The 19,390-nt window shown below is 40.9% G+C and overlaps 2 protein-coding genes and 1 long non-coding RNA gene across 3 annotated transcripts; 1 reads left to right on the top strand and 2 right to left on the bottom strand.

Moving 5' to 3' along the window:
• Positions 1-1,976: 1,976 nt before the first annotated feature.
• hoxa11a (homeobox A11a) lies at positions 1,977-11,238 on the bottom strand. The gene is made up of 2 exons (XM_028035574.1): positions 6,146-11,238; positions 1,977-5,409 (listed from the first exon to the last, which is right to left on the bottom strand). The coding sequence occupies exons 1-2, from the start codon at positions 6,849-6,851 to the stop codon at positions 5,177-5,179; spliced, it is 939 nt and encodes a 312-aa protein (XP_027891375.1). The 5' UTR covers positions 6,852-11,238; the 3' UTR covers positions 1,977-5,176.
• LOC114155611 (uncharacterized) lies at positions 6,691-11,548 on the top strand. The gene is made up of 2 exons (XR_003597794.1): positions 6,691-6,802; positions 11,245-11,548. It is a non-coding gene; the product is annotated as an uncharacterized LOC114155611 (long non-coding RNA).
• Positions 11,549-16,278: 4,730 nt separating this feature from the next.
• Positions 16,279-18,988, bottom strand: hoxa13a (homeobox A13a). Its single transcript, XM_028037213.1, has 2 exons — positions 17,867-18,988; positions 16,279-17,331 (listed from the first exon to the last, which is right to left on the bottom strand). Exons 1-2 carry the CDS (start codon positions 18,522-18,524, stop codon positions 17,084-17,086), a joined length of 906 nt encoding a protein of 301 aa, XP_027893014.1. The 5' UTR covers positions 18,525-18,988; the 3' UTR covers positions 16,279-17,083.
• Positions 18,989-19,390: the final 402 nt, after the last annotated feature.

The raw sequence follows: 19,390 nt of genomic DNA, 5'->3' as shown, positions 1-19,390 counted from the left end.
TTCTAAAGTATTTTGTTTTTTTATAGATGCAATTTTACTGTAGAAAGCCTCAGATTTATTCTTTTCTTTTCCACGTCAACGGTGAACATTTTTCAATTAACGCCGAGCATGACGCAACTTTTTTTTTTTTTTTTTTAAAAAGGCTTCCTAGTCAATTACTCTTTATACATATCTACTTAAAACAACATTCTGGTTCTAAATCCAACCGATTTTATTCACAAATTAACACCCAAACCATTCCCATGTCTCCTAGCACAGACCAGTTTTCTCTTGGACACACGATCCAGAAAAGAAACTGAAACCATCGATTAATAACACGCACACTTCGTGTTGTCGGAGAAGCATTTTGGAGGCTGAGGAATAGGAGGCGGAGGGCAGCTATCGATATCTTTGTGTTACAGTTATTAATTGTTGCTATTAAATCTTCATTTCCACAGCTGCCGCGCTGTAATACCCTGAAAACACTTTACTCCAACCGCTGGCTTTGATCGGGCCCATATAATGGTTGCCGAAGAGGCCGCTTGACTCGTATCATGTTCGTCCTGAGTGCAGTTATGAACAATAATGCGGCGTTTTATTACATCCAGCGGAAGCATTTATTTTTCACGAGAGACAGACAAAAGGTGGGGGGGACTTGAGGAGGGGGTGGGAGACTCGGTCCAGAACTGACACGAGCATCGCCAAAGTTTATCTAGGCTACACAGGAAGGGAAAGACGTGATTGCTGCACTGTAGAAAGCAAATCGAGCTTTCAAGGCGTTTAAATTTGACAATCAAAGACAATGCGTGGAGCAGGTTTAATTGGATTTTCAGGGGAAGGTGAGGATTTGTTATTGAGTATAAACTGCAATGGTTTCTGCATGTTAGGCACAGGTACGAAAGGGGAACTGTCTCCAACTGTTATCAATTAAAGCGGCTTAACCTAATGCGAAACATTTGGCAAGCCTAAGCTTAGACTAGTAATCGGTCGAGCTCAGGGAAAAGAAAGGAACGAGAGGCATGAATATTTTTGCCTAAGTGTTGCCTTATTAAGTCCTGCTTGGAGACTTTTTGCGCAAGTTAGTACCAGAGAGAAATCAGGAGACAAAACTCGACCTAACAAAAGAGAAACTACGCTATTGCTACAGAGGAACGTCTGCTCTCTTGAGGAAACCCTTACCTGCATTCCGTTAGGAGCAGAAGATCCAAGGCCATGACTTTGGTCCCAATAGCGCCGCCCAGTGGTAGTAGCGTCAAGTCCTCGGTACAGAAGAGCCGAATCGAGGGGGGAAAACCTGCAAAATGAAGTCGATGCAGCAAAGCTCACTAAAGGCTCTCTTGCCATCCTGTCCTCTGCTTGTCATCGCTGTCGCCTTGCTTGGTAACACAGTTAATAACCTTGGGTCTCAGACGGTTTATTGCACCAGCACTCCAATTGTACAAATGCTCCAGACCCTCAGACAGCTTTTATGACCACGTTGCCTTGGCAACGGGGGAGGATGTCCCGTAATTAGGGACGGAATTCCAACGCTCAGTAAAGGATGCGCATGGCGAGGCGAGGTAAGGCAAGGCCGGACTATGGCGGAGAGAGGCAACCATAAACTTCAGCCTCTCTCTCCCCAGCGTTTATGACCCTTTTGACTGTCATATATGAACGCCAATGCGCTGCGGCCAGCTCCCATAAACACTGTGATAACAACAGCAAATATGGCGACCCCTTTGCCAGGGGAGGCTGCTGCTCCACGAGTGTTTCCAGGGCCAGTCAGCAAAATGACAGCTTGCGCGCACGAAAAAACAAGAAATGATCCAGAGGAAGGCCATTAGAAGACAAGCTGATGTAAAGTCGGTAGTTTTTAAAATGTATTTGCAGCAAGATGCCCCCAAAATGTCATTTGTGGCGGACACAGTAAGCTATTTTATCGCTTTGGGCAAGATGGGAAGCACCGCGACGCAGCCAGATGGCTTAACATTTTCAGAAAGCACAAAATAAAGGCAGAATTCCACCGTTTCAATTTATTTAAAGTCGACAAGTAAACACTGTTTGTGATAAATGACACAAATATCTCAAACAAACTGTCATCCTTTTTTGCTTGAGCTCGTCCAAGCTAGGGAGTATGTGTGTGTTTGTGTGTTTGGACTGCTCCCAAATTGCATTTGAGAGACCTAAGTTTTAACATGTGACTCCCTTCAATTGTTTGCTGCGCGCAAAGACACCTGATTGCCGCAAAAAAAAATTTTGTCTTTTTTTTTTTTTCTGCGAGTGTGCGTTTAATATCTTGATCTTGGGTGCGTAAAAAGTTTTACATGCGCGCATGTGATCCATCGAGACGAGAGCCAGCTTTCAACAAAGAAAAGTAGCATGTGGGCATTAAGCAAACAGGATTTAAACTGATATCAATGCTATTTTCAGTCAGCGTTTCATTTTGGTTTTATCGTTTTGTTTTCCTTTCTTCCTTATATTTAAGAAATATAATATAATACACAATTTGGGCCTTCCAAAGCAGTTGATCCAAGCAATTGAGCACTTTTATGAAAGCGCAAGGATCACGATTCTTGGAAACAAACATGTTGCGAACAGCAGACCAAATCCCCTGGGCAAAGATATGTTAATTAGACAAAGAAAAGACAAAGTAGCACTCCGTCTAAATAGCTCGAGGAAATCGTTGAAAAGACGCCTACATCAAGACCTGTTTATTTCCACATGTATGTATATCGTGTTGGAGAGGCGATTTAAATGGGCCAACTGAGCCTAAGTTTCAATGTGTTTATTTAGAATACATTTACGAGACAAAATCCAACTTTTGAAAAAAAAAAAAGAAAAGGGAAACAGCTACTGAGACCGAACGCATTTTAAGCATGACCAAACTATTGTTAAAGTTATTTGAAAATGTGGCATATTACAAAAATATTTTTTGGCTCATATCAAAAGCAACTGCTTCACTGCCATGACCCTGGCTGACGCTGCAATCAGTGCGCACGCGAAAAATGTTTCTTGTCACGATTCCTTCGTGAGTACGTGTGCACGTAAAACCAACAGCACCACCAAAATCCCTCTCGTGCTAAATTCCAGAGAATGTGCCTTTGCCTTCGATCAGTGCATCGTAAAATGTCAGCGCATCAACATAAAGATGTCTCCTGGTGTCCAAATGTGGATAAAAAAATCTGCTTGGATCAAATAGGCTCATCGAGACTGACGTTCAGTGTCTTTGTTTAGGCTAAATATAGACGAGATAAGCCGAGTGTCACATTTCTGACATATTCCTCTGGGTGTTAAGAAGAAGATTTGGTGAAAGGTGGATTTAAGCTGCACGAATGGTGATATTAAAAATGAATTTGAAAGGAAAAGTAATGTAAAGCCTCAAAGTGAGAATGACGTCAAGACGTTTTTTGCAGCAGAATCTCTTCAACAAAAGAAATGATCAATTAAAAACAGGGGGGTGGGGGTCCGCATTCTGACTGCAAGTAAAAAAACAAATGCAATTATAATTTAGAAATGTGAAAATGCGTTTTATTAAAGACGTTTATTGGAGTATAAATGTGGTTTAAGCGTGGTTCTAACCAATTGTGACATTTAATGTCTGTATGTAGGTTTAATTTAAATGGAAGCTCTGAGAGGTTTTTTTTGTTTGTTTGTTTTAATCCACATTTCCGTATCCTTCGCTGGACAAAAGAAAAACAAGGACGAATAGCCATGTTTGGTAAAAGGTGAAAAAAGCTGCGCAGGCTGTTTTTTTATTATTATTATTATTTGAAAACACAATCAAACGCATTATATAAAAAGTGACAATGAGGTTGTTACTTTTCTGCAGCAGAATGTCCCCTCGCAAACTCTTCTCGACTTGCGTTCTGACTAGACAACAACAGAAAATGTGGTTTAAAAAGTCAAAGACGGAAAGACGTCTATGCGTCTGCTGATGTCTAAATGTGGGTATAATGGGCAAACCAATTATGACATTCAACATCTTTATACAGGAAAAATTTAGACATGACCCATGGGCTGATCCACTCCCCCTCAATTTGTAGTATTTATCTTTGTTAAATAAAGATGAAGACTTCAATAGCCATATATGTTGAAAGCTTGACAATCTTTTTTTTTTAAAAAAACTTTTGAACGCTCAACCAAATGTATCGTGGCGTTTCTATTTGGTTGAAAAGGCGTTCTAATTGGCGAATCAATTTTGACATTTAATGTCTCCGTTTGTGTAGAAACAATTTGGACGGGATCTATAGTCAAATGTTCAACACATTTCCTGGATTTAGCAAAAACAAGGTCATAAAAAGGATGCATAGAAGTCCAAAGATTGGAGGGATAAGCTCTAAGCTACACCTGCGTGAACACCTCAGTGCTCCGGATCCAAGCGGACAAAGCTTATCTGTCTGGTTTTGGCCTGCATATGATCATCAGCATGGCTTTACGCGTTTAAAAGATACGCATTATATAAATAATTAGCCCTCTTTTCTTCCATAGGCGACCGTCAGAGATAAGAATAGCTGGTTTGAGGCGGAATCTCAACAGCTTGCCCGTGGATTGGGACTCGGACAGCCGTGGCATAAAAAGAGACAGGAGCAAACGAGTGGCCATACAAAATAAATAAGCACAAACATGAACAGAAACACCATCATTCGCATCCGTATACGGACTCATTATTTGGTCACACCAATGTAGGCTCCACCAGACTCCCTAAATAGGTCAACCTATTCGCCTTAAGTTTAAATCCAGCACATTTCTGATTTAAACAACAGACAAAAATAAAAAGAAATAAAATATTATTTTTTGATTACAAAATACACTTAAGCAGTCAATTAATGACTGTTCCCCCCACTCACCCCCTGACAAATAAGAACAAACAGGTTCTAATAACATGGCCCTTTCCGAAAACAGAGACCTGGAGCGCACACAGAAGAAAAAGAAAAACAGTTTGTATATATATATATATATTTTTTTCTTTTCAAAATCAGTTTGATGCGCAAAACCACGGCCCATGAATGCTTACTTCATATCAGCGCACTCTGCGTGTCATCGAACATTGAAATGAACAATCCAGCAGTGTTATTGCTGCCGTCGCCGGCCACTGTGGTATAGTACACGAAGTACACCGAGGAGAAGTCAGTGAGTCTGTGGACGAACCCTATGTAGTCCCAGGAGGGGAGGGGGAAACCGGAGCAATGTGCTTCTCCTTCTTTTTTTCTGGATCCCCCTAAAGCAGAGGATTGGACGTGTAGTACTGTAACCTGTCTCTGTTCAGCTTCTTCTCCTTCATGCGCCGGTTCTGAAACCAGATCTTGACTTGTCGGTCGGTGAGATTGAGCATCCGCGACAGTTGCAGCCGCTTCTCTTTGTTTATGTACACGCTGAAAAAGAATTCTCGTTCCAGTTCTCGTATTTGATATTTGGAATAGGGACATCGTTTCTTGCGCGTCCTCTGTCCACCTGGGAGGCACAGAAGAAAAAGGGAAGAAAAAGAAAAAGACATGCAGTCACAAATTATATAAGCGTTTTAATATGCTTTCACTATAATGTATATAAGCCATTAAAATTGAATCACATCTATTTTCTGTCATATTGCACGAGAGGAAAAACCGGGTTGTTTCGCAGGCTTTCGGGAAAACACGCTCTCATCCGATGCAGATCACAAGGACGAGCTCGTTTAGGTAAACACGTTTAGAAATGCGCGAACAATGCACTTTAAATGCGAAATATACCGACTGGTTGCTTTAACAGGGCAGATCGTGTGCACTACAGCCTGAAGCGCACAGACACCACCCTCGTTACAAGCAAGAGGTCTTTTAAAAGCAAAGAAAGCGTAAAACTAGCACGCTCGTCATAAATGGAAACTGCTGCTGCTCCTCCGTGTGAAAATCCTCCTTCAGCGAGAGTCACGGCAAATATTACAAAATACACACACACGCACACGAAAAAAAAAAAGAACAAATCTGACGGGCATGCTGTCTTTCACGGCCAATTTCAATTCCAAACACGTGATCCTGCAGTTTATAACAAACTTTTGTTGGAGACTGGAGGGGGGGGGGGGGAAGAGGGGGGGGGGTCTACAGGCCCTCCATAAACCCTTATATGCTTATAAAACAGCATATAAAATTTTTAACAGCAGCGCGCAAGATTGCAAACTTTCTCCCATATAAGCAGAGCACTGCGTTTAAATACGTACTGCTGCTGCTGCCGCTGCTGGATTTCTCCTCATTGTTGCCGGACGATAGTTCCGGACTGCTTGTCTCATCTCGCTGCTCCTTTGCCTCGGAGTCCCGGCAGGACGGCGTCTGCTCCGGATGCTTACTTGCAGGCGTTTTGTCCCCTGAGAAGGCGGTGTTCACCGACGACGAACTCTCCGACGCGTTCCCGTACGCGGTTTCGTAGAACTGGTCGAAGGCTTGCGGGAGCACGCCATTTCTGCCCACGCTCCCGTAGAAGCTAGCGGCGGCTGCGGCGGCGGCGGCGGAGCCAGCACCCGAAGAGCCACCTCCTCCGCTCCCGCTGCTATGGTGGTGATGGTGGTGGTGGTGGTGGTGGTGGTAGGGGCTGTTTTTACCAAACATGTCACCCACGACGGCGGTCTGCGCCGACAGGCACTCCCGGTGCACCATGTCTTCCGCGCTCGAGTAGCACTGGGATAAGTTCCCCCGGTGCGGCCACTTACCGGGCGCTTCGATACCCGCATAGTCCCTGAATGTCACCTCCCTGACGGGCTGGACCTGCGGCAGGTTAGAGGAATAGGAGTATGTCATTGGGCGGGTGGAAGGGGTCTGAGACAAAAACGAGGGAAGACCCGAGAAATCGGTCCCCGCCGACACGTAGTAAGTGCAACTGGGTAAGTACATGTTCGATCCGACGGGGACCCTCTCGTCAAAATCCATCATTGTTGCTCGGCCGCTTCTACAAGTCTGTGCTGGGCTTTGATTCCTCTATAACCACCCCGAACATGGCTCTGAAGCGCCGTGCCTCTCGCCTCTTTGAAGCAGGTTCGCTAAGCACAAATTGGGATACGTAAGCTGACGTGGAGAGCCATCTCCATCCACTCCACTGAGGAGGAGGCCACGTGACCACGCGGCAGGAATTGACAGATTTTCTCCAGTTGTGTGCGCGGCTGCGTGCGCGCTTGCGTGCGTGCGCCCAATCCTCTGGGTGTGTAAGGCTTCGGTAGGGGAAGGAGTGTGTAGGAGTGTGAGAGACATGACTGCTGTGTGTCCTGAAGCTTGACATTGGTGGTTTATAACCATACCGGATTAAAATGAATTACTTAACACGCAACCGAGGAGAACAAAGACATCTTTAACTGCTTAGTGACTATTTAAAAAAAAAAAAAGAAAAAAGATTTGAATCTGAATGAACGCAGCAGGTAGAACACCGTTTAAAAACTAAACGTGCTCCTTTAACCATGAAATGATAAAACCCTAAAAGTTTTTAATTTATTTCAGAGGAAGCAGCTCCTCAAAATGAATTATGCCGCCTGTTCTCAGCCTCGAAAACAACACTGGAACCAAATCAATGGTCTGCAACTTTAGGGATATGTAGCAGAGTTTTATTGAACTAAGGGGGAGAGCAGCTTATTTCTAAAGGTTGCTTTTAGGGAGATGCCTTAGTCATCATCTTCTGGTACTTTTACTGCGCAGCGTTTGGCTCAGTGAGCATTTGGTTATCAGGGTCATGTTCAAAGTAGCGGCTATACTGTTTCAACTGCAAGCAAAAAACAAACAAAAAGAAGAGCACAGTGTTTGTATTTGTGCGCCAGCAAAAACGACAACAACAACAAAATCAAAACTTTCCGGAAGGTATTTCTATAGCAAACAGCGAAGGTGGTTTATAAATCAACGACAAGCAGTATTTCAAGGTGAATGCTGTTTTGGATGTCAATTAAAGTTTTCATTGTCTTGAAGTGGAACATCAAGGGAAGTTCGGACATTTGTTTATTTATTTTTTTCTTTTCTTAATCTAGATTCCTGGTCAGTGTGCAGAAATAACAGATTGGCGGAGTTAAAACAAATAGGTGCGTAAAGCAAAAACAGCCAAGAAATTAACATTGACCTCAATAAACATTACCCTCTGCTTGAAATTGATTTAAGTGATATTTTTGGTCAAATTAAAATGGAGAATATTTAGAGAACATTCTGACGCATAAGTAACATTTCGTGATTTCAAATGGCGGCTCCAAAAGTGGCTGGCTACACTTTTACGCACGATTGTTTGGCAAAGTCTACATCAACGTGTGCAGTCAACTGTGCGTTGCTCGACAACATAAATATCTCCAGAATATTAACAAGACTATCTGGCAGTTCTGTTTTTATCTATGCAAACATTTCAGCTAGTTTTATATAACACCGTTTTAATTCACATTGTTAAGATATGTATATATCTTTTTTTTTTTTTTTTTTTTTTTTTACGTAAATGCAGCATACATCAACAAACCAAAAATCAACGGGAGACGTGATATTTATAATATTCACCCATAAGATTCTGCCTTGCTGTTTTATTTTTAAAGTTAAAATTAAAATATACACCTGCAACATCAGATGCCTTTTAGCTATCACTCATATTTAAAAAAAAAAACAAAAAAAAAAACAAAACAAATAAAAAAATTCTCTTGGAGTGGCAAACAGACAATGCACGCATTCAGCAAATGGAAGTAGAAGAAGAAGTAGAGGCGGTAAATGTGCTGAGACTAGATGCATTTCTGCTGTTTAATTTGGTAAACATGCCACACAGGCCATTCCGCCCTGTTCTACTCCGCTCAGGGGGCCACCATGAAGCCTGTTTTAGAAAAGCTGCAACCTGACTCTAATGTGCTGTGAATGAGAGACCTGAGCTAGGATTAAGATCGCTGCGGCTGGTCTGGACCCTAGTGCCCGATGGCGCACACACGGATTTAAGTGACACATCTGAAACACGACCTTGAAATATACAGACTGACTAATACAGCCAGAGCGCCCACAGACGCCTCATGTGAGTCTATGAAAAAAACACGCAAAAACCACATGATGTTACGCTCCTGCTTAAAGAGAGGACTTTATTTGATTAAATTGCGGGGTACTCAAACGATTTGGGTATCTTTGCGGCCACACGCTCCGCCTCTCTGGGTCACTACAGACCAATTCTACGACTTGTGCTGGAGCTTTTAAGCTGTAATTGAGGACAGGATGCCCAGAAAAGAAAAAAAAACTAAAGCCAGTTCTGCACAGACCTGCGTTTTTATAGCTGCTATAGTATTCTGCTTGGCTTCCCCCCCTCCTCAGAGCCAGACAGACACCACAAAACTGGCCAGGCGTGATGGGAAGTCGCCACCTACGCGAAGTCAAAGTCAGCAGCTGGGGAATTTCAAAAATTATATTAACATTTGTCTGCGCTCAGCTAAGGTAAGACGTCTTCTCCTGCTTAAACAGGCGTACATCTAATGCAAATGTCCATGAAATAATCCAAATAATTGTAGCTTTATTAAAAACGGGGGCGGTGAGGGGGGGGGGGGGGGGGGGGGGCAAAGCTTCGGTCCGTTTTATGACAAATGTGTTTTTTATTAAAATAACGTCTTTTTTGAGGATCCCAGCGAGCTGGTTCCGTTTTTCAGCAGGCCTGCAGTCTGGCGCTGTGTGTGTGTGTGTGTGTGTGTGTGTGTGTGTGTGTGTGTGTGTGTGTGAAAAAAAAGAGGGGAAAAAAAAAAAGCTCTCAAAGCCAAAGCTTTGTCTGTACGGTCGACTTCAAGTTCGGGGGAGGAAAAGGGTCTTTCACAAGAGAGAGCAAAGGGCCTAGCGTGCCCCGGATGGAGTTCCATTAAATTGCCCCCCCGCTCTCCCCCACCCCCCGCATCCACTCAGGCTTTATGTTACCAGATCGCTTTGAAAGTGTGAGCGTAGAACTTCAACTTCGATGTAAGCATGCCCACCAACAAGAGTGGATATCATTAGGACGACTTTAAAAACAAAAAAACAAAAAAAAAACTAAATAATTAAATAAGAAAATACTTAAGATAGTTCTGCTCACCATGCTATTAAAAGACATTCACACATAAATGTCATTTTATTCAAATAGTAGTCAAATGCATACAAATGCAACCAAAATTCTTGAAATGTTTTTGTTTTGGCAATAACTAACTGCATAATAATAATAATAATAATAATAATAATAATAATTCTTTCTTTTCTTTTTTTTAATCTTATTTTTATTTGTTTTTTGTCTTTTTTTCATCAGGGAGGCACTCTTAATCCCGTTTGGCAACGCGCTTAATGCAAGAAGTGACATAACCACAGATAGGTCGACGGGCTTATCTGGATGCATCTAGATTAAACAGTCCGATTGCGCAGGAAATGAACTTCAAATAGCTGGAAGCCATCTTTTAGGGCTGAGGAAATCCCATTGGTTTAGTCATTGGGGGGAAAATGCATAGCCGTGCGCCATAAAACCTCATCAGACAACAAGTAAACAATCAAGGGTGGAAGGGGGCGGCTGTGGAAGTATACTGTTTAACGCCACCTCAGGTAGGCCTTGAAGGCTGTAAATGAGGCTAAATAGACGCAGTCAGTCTGCAGCAAAGACACCTCCTGTAGTCCTTTATTTGGTTTAAGTAAAGAGCCCTAGACTTTGACCAACAGCCTGTTTTTGTTTTGGTTTTATGGTTAAGAAGTAAGCCATCACACCTGCGACTGAAAGACTTAAAGTTTTTTTTTGATGCTTTTTTAAAAATGTTTTTTCTTTTCTTCTTTTAGTCAATATAGAAAGGGTGTGTGGAAATCGGGAGTGAAATATCTCTTATAACGAGGCCCAAACTCAAGTACAACGCATTGTCAGGACAAATAGAAGACTGGTGGTAAATCAGAGCTTTAAGGAGCATGTTGTCACACTCTAGTTTACTGATCTGAAATCCTTCTTTAGGATCACAGACTTTTTGCGTAGTCCGAGAATCTGACAATGATTTCTTTTTTTATTTTTTAAATAAGGGTAACAAGTTAGTGAATAGATGTTTTTGAGTAAAATGCATCAAATTTCGGACTTAATTTGCTTGCAATAATAATAAAAGCGTTAAAAAACAGAAACTCAAGTGGAAATTTTGTTTCTGCGAAACCGTTGAACTTGAGTAACAAGGAGCTGCTTTTCGCCACGGTTCGTCTGAGCGCCGCAGCCTTGATCACGTCGCGGGCGATTATACAATCACAAGACTGAAACACGAAGCAATCCCAGCGTCCACACGAACAAGCTTTGATATATGTACCGCGGAGCGACGCCTTTGGAACCAGGTTCAGTGAGCAACTGTTGATTTATCCACAGGTGACAGAAATGTGAGCTGACGGGAGATCGCGACGACAGAGAAAGAAAGCATGTGGAGGCCACGCAGGCGGAGACCACACAGAGGGGGGCAAAAAGAACCGACCAACTCCACGGTCAACGGGAACGGCTCACTGCAGGGAACTCGGGAAGAGCGGAGGGGCCTCTGGACAAACTGGACGCTTACTGGGTTTTGCACGAGGAAATATAAAAGAGTGTTGTCTAAGCCCGCTGTTTGCTGTTGAAACTTTAAGTGTATTTTCATTTAAAAAAAAAATGGAAGATGGAATTAAACAAAGAGACTCGAGTCGGAAAATACTTTTTTTTTTGATAACTGGAAGCGTAAAAAAAACAAAAAAACATTCAGAGCTTTTAGAATTTCAATTAAACTTTAATAGATTCAATTTTGCGCATTTCTGCGGTGGCAATCTGCAAGATACGACAAAAAAAAGGTATAGACAATTGTTTTCTTTCCTTATATTTAGTATTATTTTTAAATAGTAACACATATCTTATCCTTGAAATTATGATCTGTAAAAACAATGTAAAAGAATGGATCACCAGGAACCAAGTTAGAATTATTACAAGCCAGACATATTGTCGTCTATAAAACACCCCACTCTTTCATATTTTCACTATATAAAAATCATGTTTTGTGGCAATGGGGTAGAATTAAAGGCATTCTATAATTACATGAACGAATTACTTAAAACCCTAACTGTAAAATTATGAGTAATTCTTAAATATTTGAGGGAGTTCGCATCGAGAAGTATGCTATGTGACTCTGAAATGACCCAAACTTCTACCACAGAATTTATATATATATATATATATATATATATATATATATATATATATATATATATATATATATATATATATATATATATATACAGAAACGAAAACAATTCCTGCAAAATACAAGTCACAAACAGTAAAAATAATGCCAAAAATAATTCCCTATTGAGTCGGAATGGTGAAAAGACTTCCACAATTACGTATATTTGTGTCTAAATGTGATTAAAAAGTTAATAAAGATGACCAAGTGAGCTTACGAAGCCTAAATATCAGCGTATTTGCAGGACGCTGAATCTATGCGTTCAAAAGTCCATTTTTCAATATAGTTTTCAAGATTACACAAAGGATAGGATAGGCCGACGCGAAATAGCCAAATAAAAAGTCCGTGGACATCCATTGTTCGGATGATTTCTATATTATCACTACCTGTGGCTTTAAATGGGGCTTCATGAATACTTCTGAGTTATCTCCAGATTATGTAAACAGCACTGAGCTTTTTTCTTTGTGCACGTTTTTATCCATCTCGGTTTCAACTAAGCTATCTAACGGCAAATTGGCTCTGCTATTATTTTAAACCATGACGCATTCATTTGTGTATTCCATTCACAAGTCCTAAGCGAGGGGGAGAAAAAAAAATGATACAGGAAGTATAATTCACACCAAATGACATGATGATAACCAGGCCAGGAAAGCCAATTCGCTCAGCGGAACACGGAGAAGGCTTTCAACATGTCATCTCGGTCAAGTACGTCTAGTTGACCGCTGGTCGTCCATCCTGCATCGGCTTATGGCTGCTGGCGACTGACTGCTTCAATTCAATGCGAGATCGTCTCCAAGATCACGCTTTTGCAGTCCTGAGCGGAGCGACACAAGTGGGGTGACTGAAGGTTATGAAGAAGGCCTCGCCTCCATTACGCCTTAGTGACAGCGAAGGTCAATGTAAAGAGCAGCGCCCGGATCTGATGGCCGAGCTGCAGCAACGCCTGACGAGGGGGAGAGAAACGCGTAGTGCTGCGCGCGCTGGTCCTCTATTTCCTAATAAATTAAGCCTGTGTCGTTTCAGAAGTGGCAAGTTGATGCTTCACTTTTTGTCTTTTTCTCTTTTTTTCCCCCAACCAAGAATATTTTTTATTTGATTAAAATATGTTTTCATGTCAGGATCCAATTCTGATTTGAGTTTTTCAGTTTCAGTAAAACGCAGTGGTATTTCGACATTATTATTATTATTATTATTATTATTATTATTATTATTATTATTATTATTATTATTATTATTATTATTATTATTATTATTTACCTAAGAGCAAACGAATTGGCAAGGTGATGAATATAAACTTATCTAGAAAATGTTGCCAAATATTGTTGTTATAAAATATTGTGCTTGTGTTCATTGATTTCACTAACATGGGTTGCAATTCCTGGTGTTTCCTTAGTGTGGCAGCAAACATCAATTCTTGAACATAGTTCGACACCAAGATCCCGGTTTGTCCTCTTTAGCTGGTCCAATCAACGATGAGTCATGTGCAGAGAACCGGGACGGGAGGGGAGGGGTGCGGGGGGTGGAGCACAGTCATGTTCTGTAACAGGCTGGAGGCTTTGTTTTGCTTCTCCTTATCCAATAAAAGTGCTTCTCTGCTGTCCTCCAGCCAATGAGCTGCGTCTCTGCGAGCATTATCTGCACTTCTCTTCCTGTAGGCTTTTCTGCCTTTTTCCTCGCATCCCAGTGAAAGTCTGTGCGGTCATACATCTTACTTGTTTAAGCCCATCTCCGATCACGTCATCTGTCACGTTCACCCCCCGCCCGCTCTACCGAAGGCCACGTCACACAACGTGGGAAAGATGCAGTGTTGCGTTGGAGGATTTTCTGTCTTCACGTCACGGCCACTAAATATTGTCTCTAAGTTTCACTTCAGCTGCACTATGATCACCCATCACCCATTATGAATGAAAATGTGAATGTGTGTACACAATACATTAGCTATCATTGGAAAAAAAAAAAAAAAGAGAGAGAAATAAATACTGTTTATGGGACTATTTATGTTTCGTTTATTTTTTTATTGTATACTTGTTTTGTTTTTGTTTTTTATTGTGAATTTTCATACTATTATGAGACTTAGCTAAATAATATTTATTTATTTATTTATTCATGTGTTTATTTACCTGTCTTTTCTCTGGTGACAATTTGTTGCTTTTCATACATATATATTTAGGTTTAGCCACAGAACCATAAAAACATTTACTATTTAAAGAACTAAAGAGTTTCGGTTAGTAAGATTCACAAAATCATTTTCAAACAATGAAAAATGGCTAAAAGACACGAGCAACAACAAGAAAAATTATATATATATATATATATACACATATATACATAGATAGATAGATAGATAGATAGATAGATAGATAGATAGATAGATAGATAGATAGATAGATTTTTCAAGTACTAAAGATAGCAAAAGGATTAGAAATTATTTTTATATTTTTTTATCTCTACTTATTATTATTATTATTATTATTATTATTATTATTATTATTATTATTATTATTGGTAGTAGCGGTAGTAGTAGTTTTATTTTTGTGGTAGTAAATACTGTAGTGGGCGTTTATAGCGCACCATGTCTACCCATTACTGCAATTAAAATTAATTTCACCAAAAGTTAAATGGGAGATATGTAATATGTTGACACAAACGAGAGATGACATACGGCAAATTAAGAACGTATATTCGTTTTTAATGCACTAATACATCAATCCCTTAAATTGAAATAAGGTATTAAGATTAAACATCCTTTTAACGGCTTTCAATGTATATAGAGATATACGGGGTTTTTTTTCTTTTTTTCCCCAATGATAGCTAATGTATTGTGTACACATATTCGCATTATTATTCATAATTACTATATGAAAAAGATACTTCACCATGAATGTATGTTCGACCTTACAGCGGTGAAAGTAGAGCTTGAATAATTCATTTGTTCTTCTCTTTTCTTTTCTTTTTTTCTTTTGTTTTTTGATTTTTCCTTCATGACCACATATTAAGATTTTTTTGTACTCGTGGCTCTCAAATGTCCAGTGAAAATCCACGGATTTCAAACATAAACGAGAATAAATATGAATATAAACGAATATAGTGTTTAATATGTGTCCTATGTACACACAGACCCCCCCCCCCCCCTCACACACACACACACACACTGAAAACAGAAGGAGGTGGAGCGCCTGTTATTTAATTAAGTTCTCTATTAGGTAGATTTTCTACCTTTTTTAGCAAAACAGCATTTTCAGACTCAGGTTTATGTTGGCGCTATATTTTTCTTAGTTAATTGTTTGACTTTTTTTTTTTTAGCTCTGTAGGAAAATACATAAAGGGAGTTTGAGAACGTTTTCTATTTTTTGTCTTCAATTTACTTTCAAGTGCGCCTTCATCTCTTCAGACGGATGTATTATTCAGGTGATACAAACGTGTCATTTTGTTGCCACGCGACAGGATTTTGTTTGTTTTGACGTTTCTTTCGGGTGGTTGGGGAAGCGATATTAACATATTCTGAACCTTTGCATGATTTTGTTGCAGTGCATCCGCATACAGGATCATGCAAAAATGTGTGAAAGTAGCATTGTTGCTGTTGTATTTTTCTAAAGCTGCGACCAAACCTTTCTTGAACAAAACACTTTTGCAAAACAAGAAATTTCAATCAATGTTTAAAACGAAAACAAGCAAAAATACCAGAACGTGTGCAGTAATTAAAATATATATTTCTTTCATTTTAAGTTATTCTATTATTATTATTATTATTATTATTATTATTATTATTGTTGCTGTTGTTGTAATTTTAGTTTTACTGTCGAACCTTAAATTCTGCTCCTACACGAGTATATGTGAAAAGTGGTCGCCAGATGGCGCTATAAGACTACCAAACAGCATTGAACAGCCTCAGCCCTTTGCATCTCCTCTATTCCCTGCGGCAGACAGCGACCAAAACTATTGTTCAGCCGTTGACATGATTTGTATGCAGTGTTCCTGCAGAAAGCCTTACAAAGAGTTCTACAAACTCGACCTGACTGGACCCTGCAGTATGTCTCCTGAAGTTCGTGTATTTTTTTTTTTACACTAAGCAGAGATCAAGATTAAGGTTTAATTTTCTCAAAAAAGTTAAAAGTCGTACACTAGATATGCATGCAAGAGTGTCCTTATTATTAAAAAAAGACGTGCATCTTCACCATGAATTGGATTAAAAAAAAAAATTCAACCAAGTCTACATTTTATTGCAGAGACGGACTTTTAACACCAACCATGCGCACTCTCACATTCATACACACATAACATGGATATCATGCTGGGATTTACTTTTACACTGATATACAACCACATGAAGACACACACGTACATTGCAGGAGTTATGATTGGTACAAGCACATCTCCTGGACGAGATATTTATAAGTATTACAATAGGAATTGCACCATGGACTGCATATGAACGAAAGCATGGATGATCCATATGGTAAGACTAAAGACTTCATACAAGCTAAGCACGAGAACAGGCTTTAAAAAAGGAAGCCAGGATGGTTTAATATTTAACATTTCCAAGGTCCAAATCCCCCCAGAACGGCAGAATTTCCTGTGACTCGTCTATTTATTGCCCTTGTTAAAAGATTAAGGTGTAGCTCGGTGGCGCACACCTCTGTGAACAGAGGCATGGCAAAAAAAAACAAAAAAACTAAAAAAAACTAAAAACAAAATGGAAATATATATTTTGGAGAAAAAAAAAGCCACACATGCTGGCACTATATCTGTATATTGTCTCAAGCTCTCTCTCCAAATCAATATTTAACAAGAGGCAGGAAAAGGATGGTCCGGCCTTCAGAGGCCCCAGGAAAGTTTGTTCCAGAGGCTCCCGGAAATCATTTGCCTACAACAAATTTGAATCATGTTCAGTCAGCAAGGAGCACGGTGTCCAAATCCACGTGTCCAAACACCCGCAGGCCTGTACATCTCCAGCAGATTATGTCCCATATAATATTAATAACAGCAATCAGAAATGATAATCAACTAGCTGATCGTTTTCAGTTTGTTGACAATCTTTTTCTCCTTGACTCGTCTGTTCTGAAACCATATCGTGACCTGCCGCTCAGACAAGTTGGTCTGGGCAGATATCCGCCTCCGTTTGTCCTTCGTGATGAATTTATTGGCGGCGTACTCTCGCTCGAGCTCCTTCAGTTGCACCTTGGTGTATGGCACGCGCTTCTTTCTCCCGCGCCGGAACGAGCCGACGTCTCCTGCTGCGTGGGACACTGCGTCTGATTGAAGAGGGGGGCAAACACGAGAAATGTCTCAGATCTGATCACTTGTGGTCAAAAAAATGGTGATTCTCCCTAAATTATGGACATTTTTGCATAAAGAATATATACAAAGTGTGAAAATTGCAACTTAATTTAAAGATACATACATACATACATACATACATACATACATACATACATACATACATACATACATACATACATACATACATATATATTCAATTCATACATACATATATATGTATTGAGAATTAGACGTCATCCAAAATGGAAATAATGTGAAATAAACGAATTCTAAAAAATATCCTACTATTTTCTAAAAATACATTTCTACAATAATTGTCCACATTTTCATTCAACCCTCCTTTTATCACAATACTATGATAAATTTGAGGGTAAGGAGTTTATGTTTCTCTCTCTCTCTTTTACACTCTCTCACTCTCTCTCTCTCTCTCTGAGGCAATTCCAAACATTACACACACCCTATCTACTCCATGTTTGCTCAAAAAATGTGCTCGACAGCTCTGCTTACCTGGGAGAGAGGACTTCCACATATGTCCAGGCTGAGGCTGCTCCTTGGCGCAATAAACCTGGCTGTTCCACCCGTTGGGGGCGAGAGTCCAAGGTTGGTAGCTCTCCATAGGCAGCAGGGACTCATGTCTGGCTTCTGACGAAGCGCTGATTGTAGGAACCACGGGCACGTCGAGGTAACTTGGAACAGGTTGGTATGGCCCAGAAGGGTAAGTTGGATAGAAAGCAAATTCCTTCGCCCGAGATGAGAACTCCTCTCCCGAGGCAGCCGTGTCCATGTATTTCTCCCCATACGCAGAAGGTGGCTGTGCTCCGCATGACTTAATGCCGCTGTGATGCGACATCCTGCACGGGTAGCCGAAGTACCCGTAGGGCAGGGACGCGCTGGTGGAATTTTGAGCCGCTGAACAGGGGCTGCACTGCTTCAGTGGTTCGCCCACACCGGAGGCGGGCACGTCCCCGGAGGAATAAGCCGCAGCGGCGCTGGGTGCCAGGGACGCGGGGTGCGCCATCAGATTCCTGCACTGATTCGCGGCGAAGTTGCCACCCGGGAAACCCTCCATGTTTTTGCTCGCTTCGTTGGTTCCGCCGCTGTTGTCATAGAGGAACATCACCGACGGGTCGACCCAGCGAGGACGGAGGAGCAGTGACGTTGTCATAGCACGGCATCCAACATCGGAAGCTTCTGACTCTTTTTAAAAAAGACCAGTGACTGAAAAAAGGAGATGGTGGGGCTCTCAGTGAGTAAAAGCCGCTCTGACGCGCACAGGAGTGCAGAGGTTGGCTCTTATTGGCCAAGACTTCCTCATGTGACCGGGGCTATGCAAAGAGGACGGTAAACATCAGCAGATAATTACATGGAGAATAATGCGGCGAAGAAAGGTGATGGTACATATGAGGGGATTTTTGCTTTTGTCCCTGCAGATTTAACTGAGTTTGATGGTGTGTTTCCCATTGAACAATACGGCGCATGTGAAATTACTTTGTGTGTGTGTGTGTGTGTGTGTGTGTGTGTGTATGTATCATCATACGCTATATCTATATTTTCGGTGTTAAACAATGAGATATTCACATTTTGGATCATTTGTCAAATAGCACGGTCAAAGGAGAATCAAATAAATACATTTGTACATAAATCATGATTTCTTTTTTGCTATTTTTACGATTTTTATTCAGTCACTTGCACGCATAACCAATGTACACTGATTTTACGCACGCACATCGCCCCCTCTTTGTCTTCATTTCAGGCTTACCTTAGCATGAATCGATATTATTTAACAATAAGCTCATTAAAGCAACAAGTGTACTTGATTTGTTTCTTAAATTGAGCACAGTCTCCATGCACACCTCGGTGGTGCGATTATGCTAAACGCTATGGGTTATACGCCATACAGGAATGTCCAGGAATACCCCTGTCCACTACACTCTGTGGGATCCGCCTTAGAAAAGCGCCCACTTTAAATGATTTACATCGCGAGTATCTCTGCGAGACACAAATGGCTTGAGATTTTTCTGCCCTCCTATA

This window comes from Xiphophorus couchianus, chromosome 13, assembly GCF_001444195.1.
Source record: "Xiphophorus couchianus chromosome 13, X_couchianus-1.0, whole genome shotgun sequence".
In the NCBI taxonomy this organism is placed as follows: Eukaryota; Metazoa; Chordata; class Actinopteri; order Cyprinodontiformes; family Poeciliidae; genus Xiphophorus; species Xiphophorus couchianus.
The sequence above is the reverse complement of the archived record's forward strand: the minus strand, read 5'-3'. Positions and strand labels throughout refer to the sequence as shown.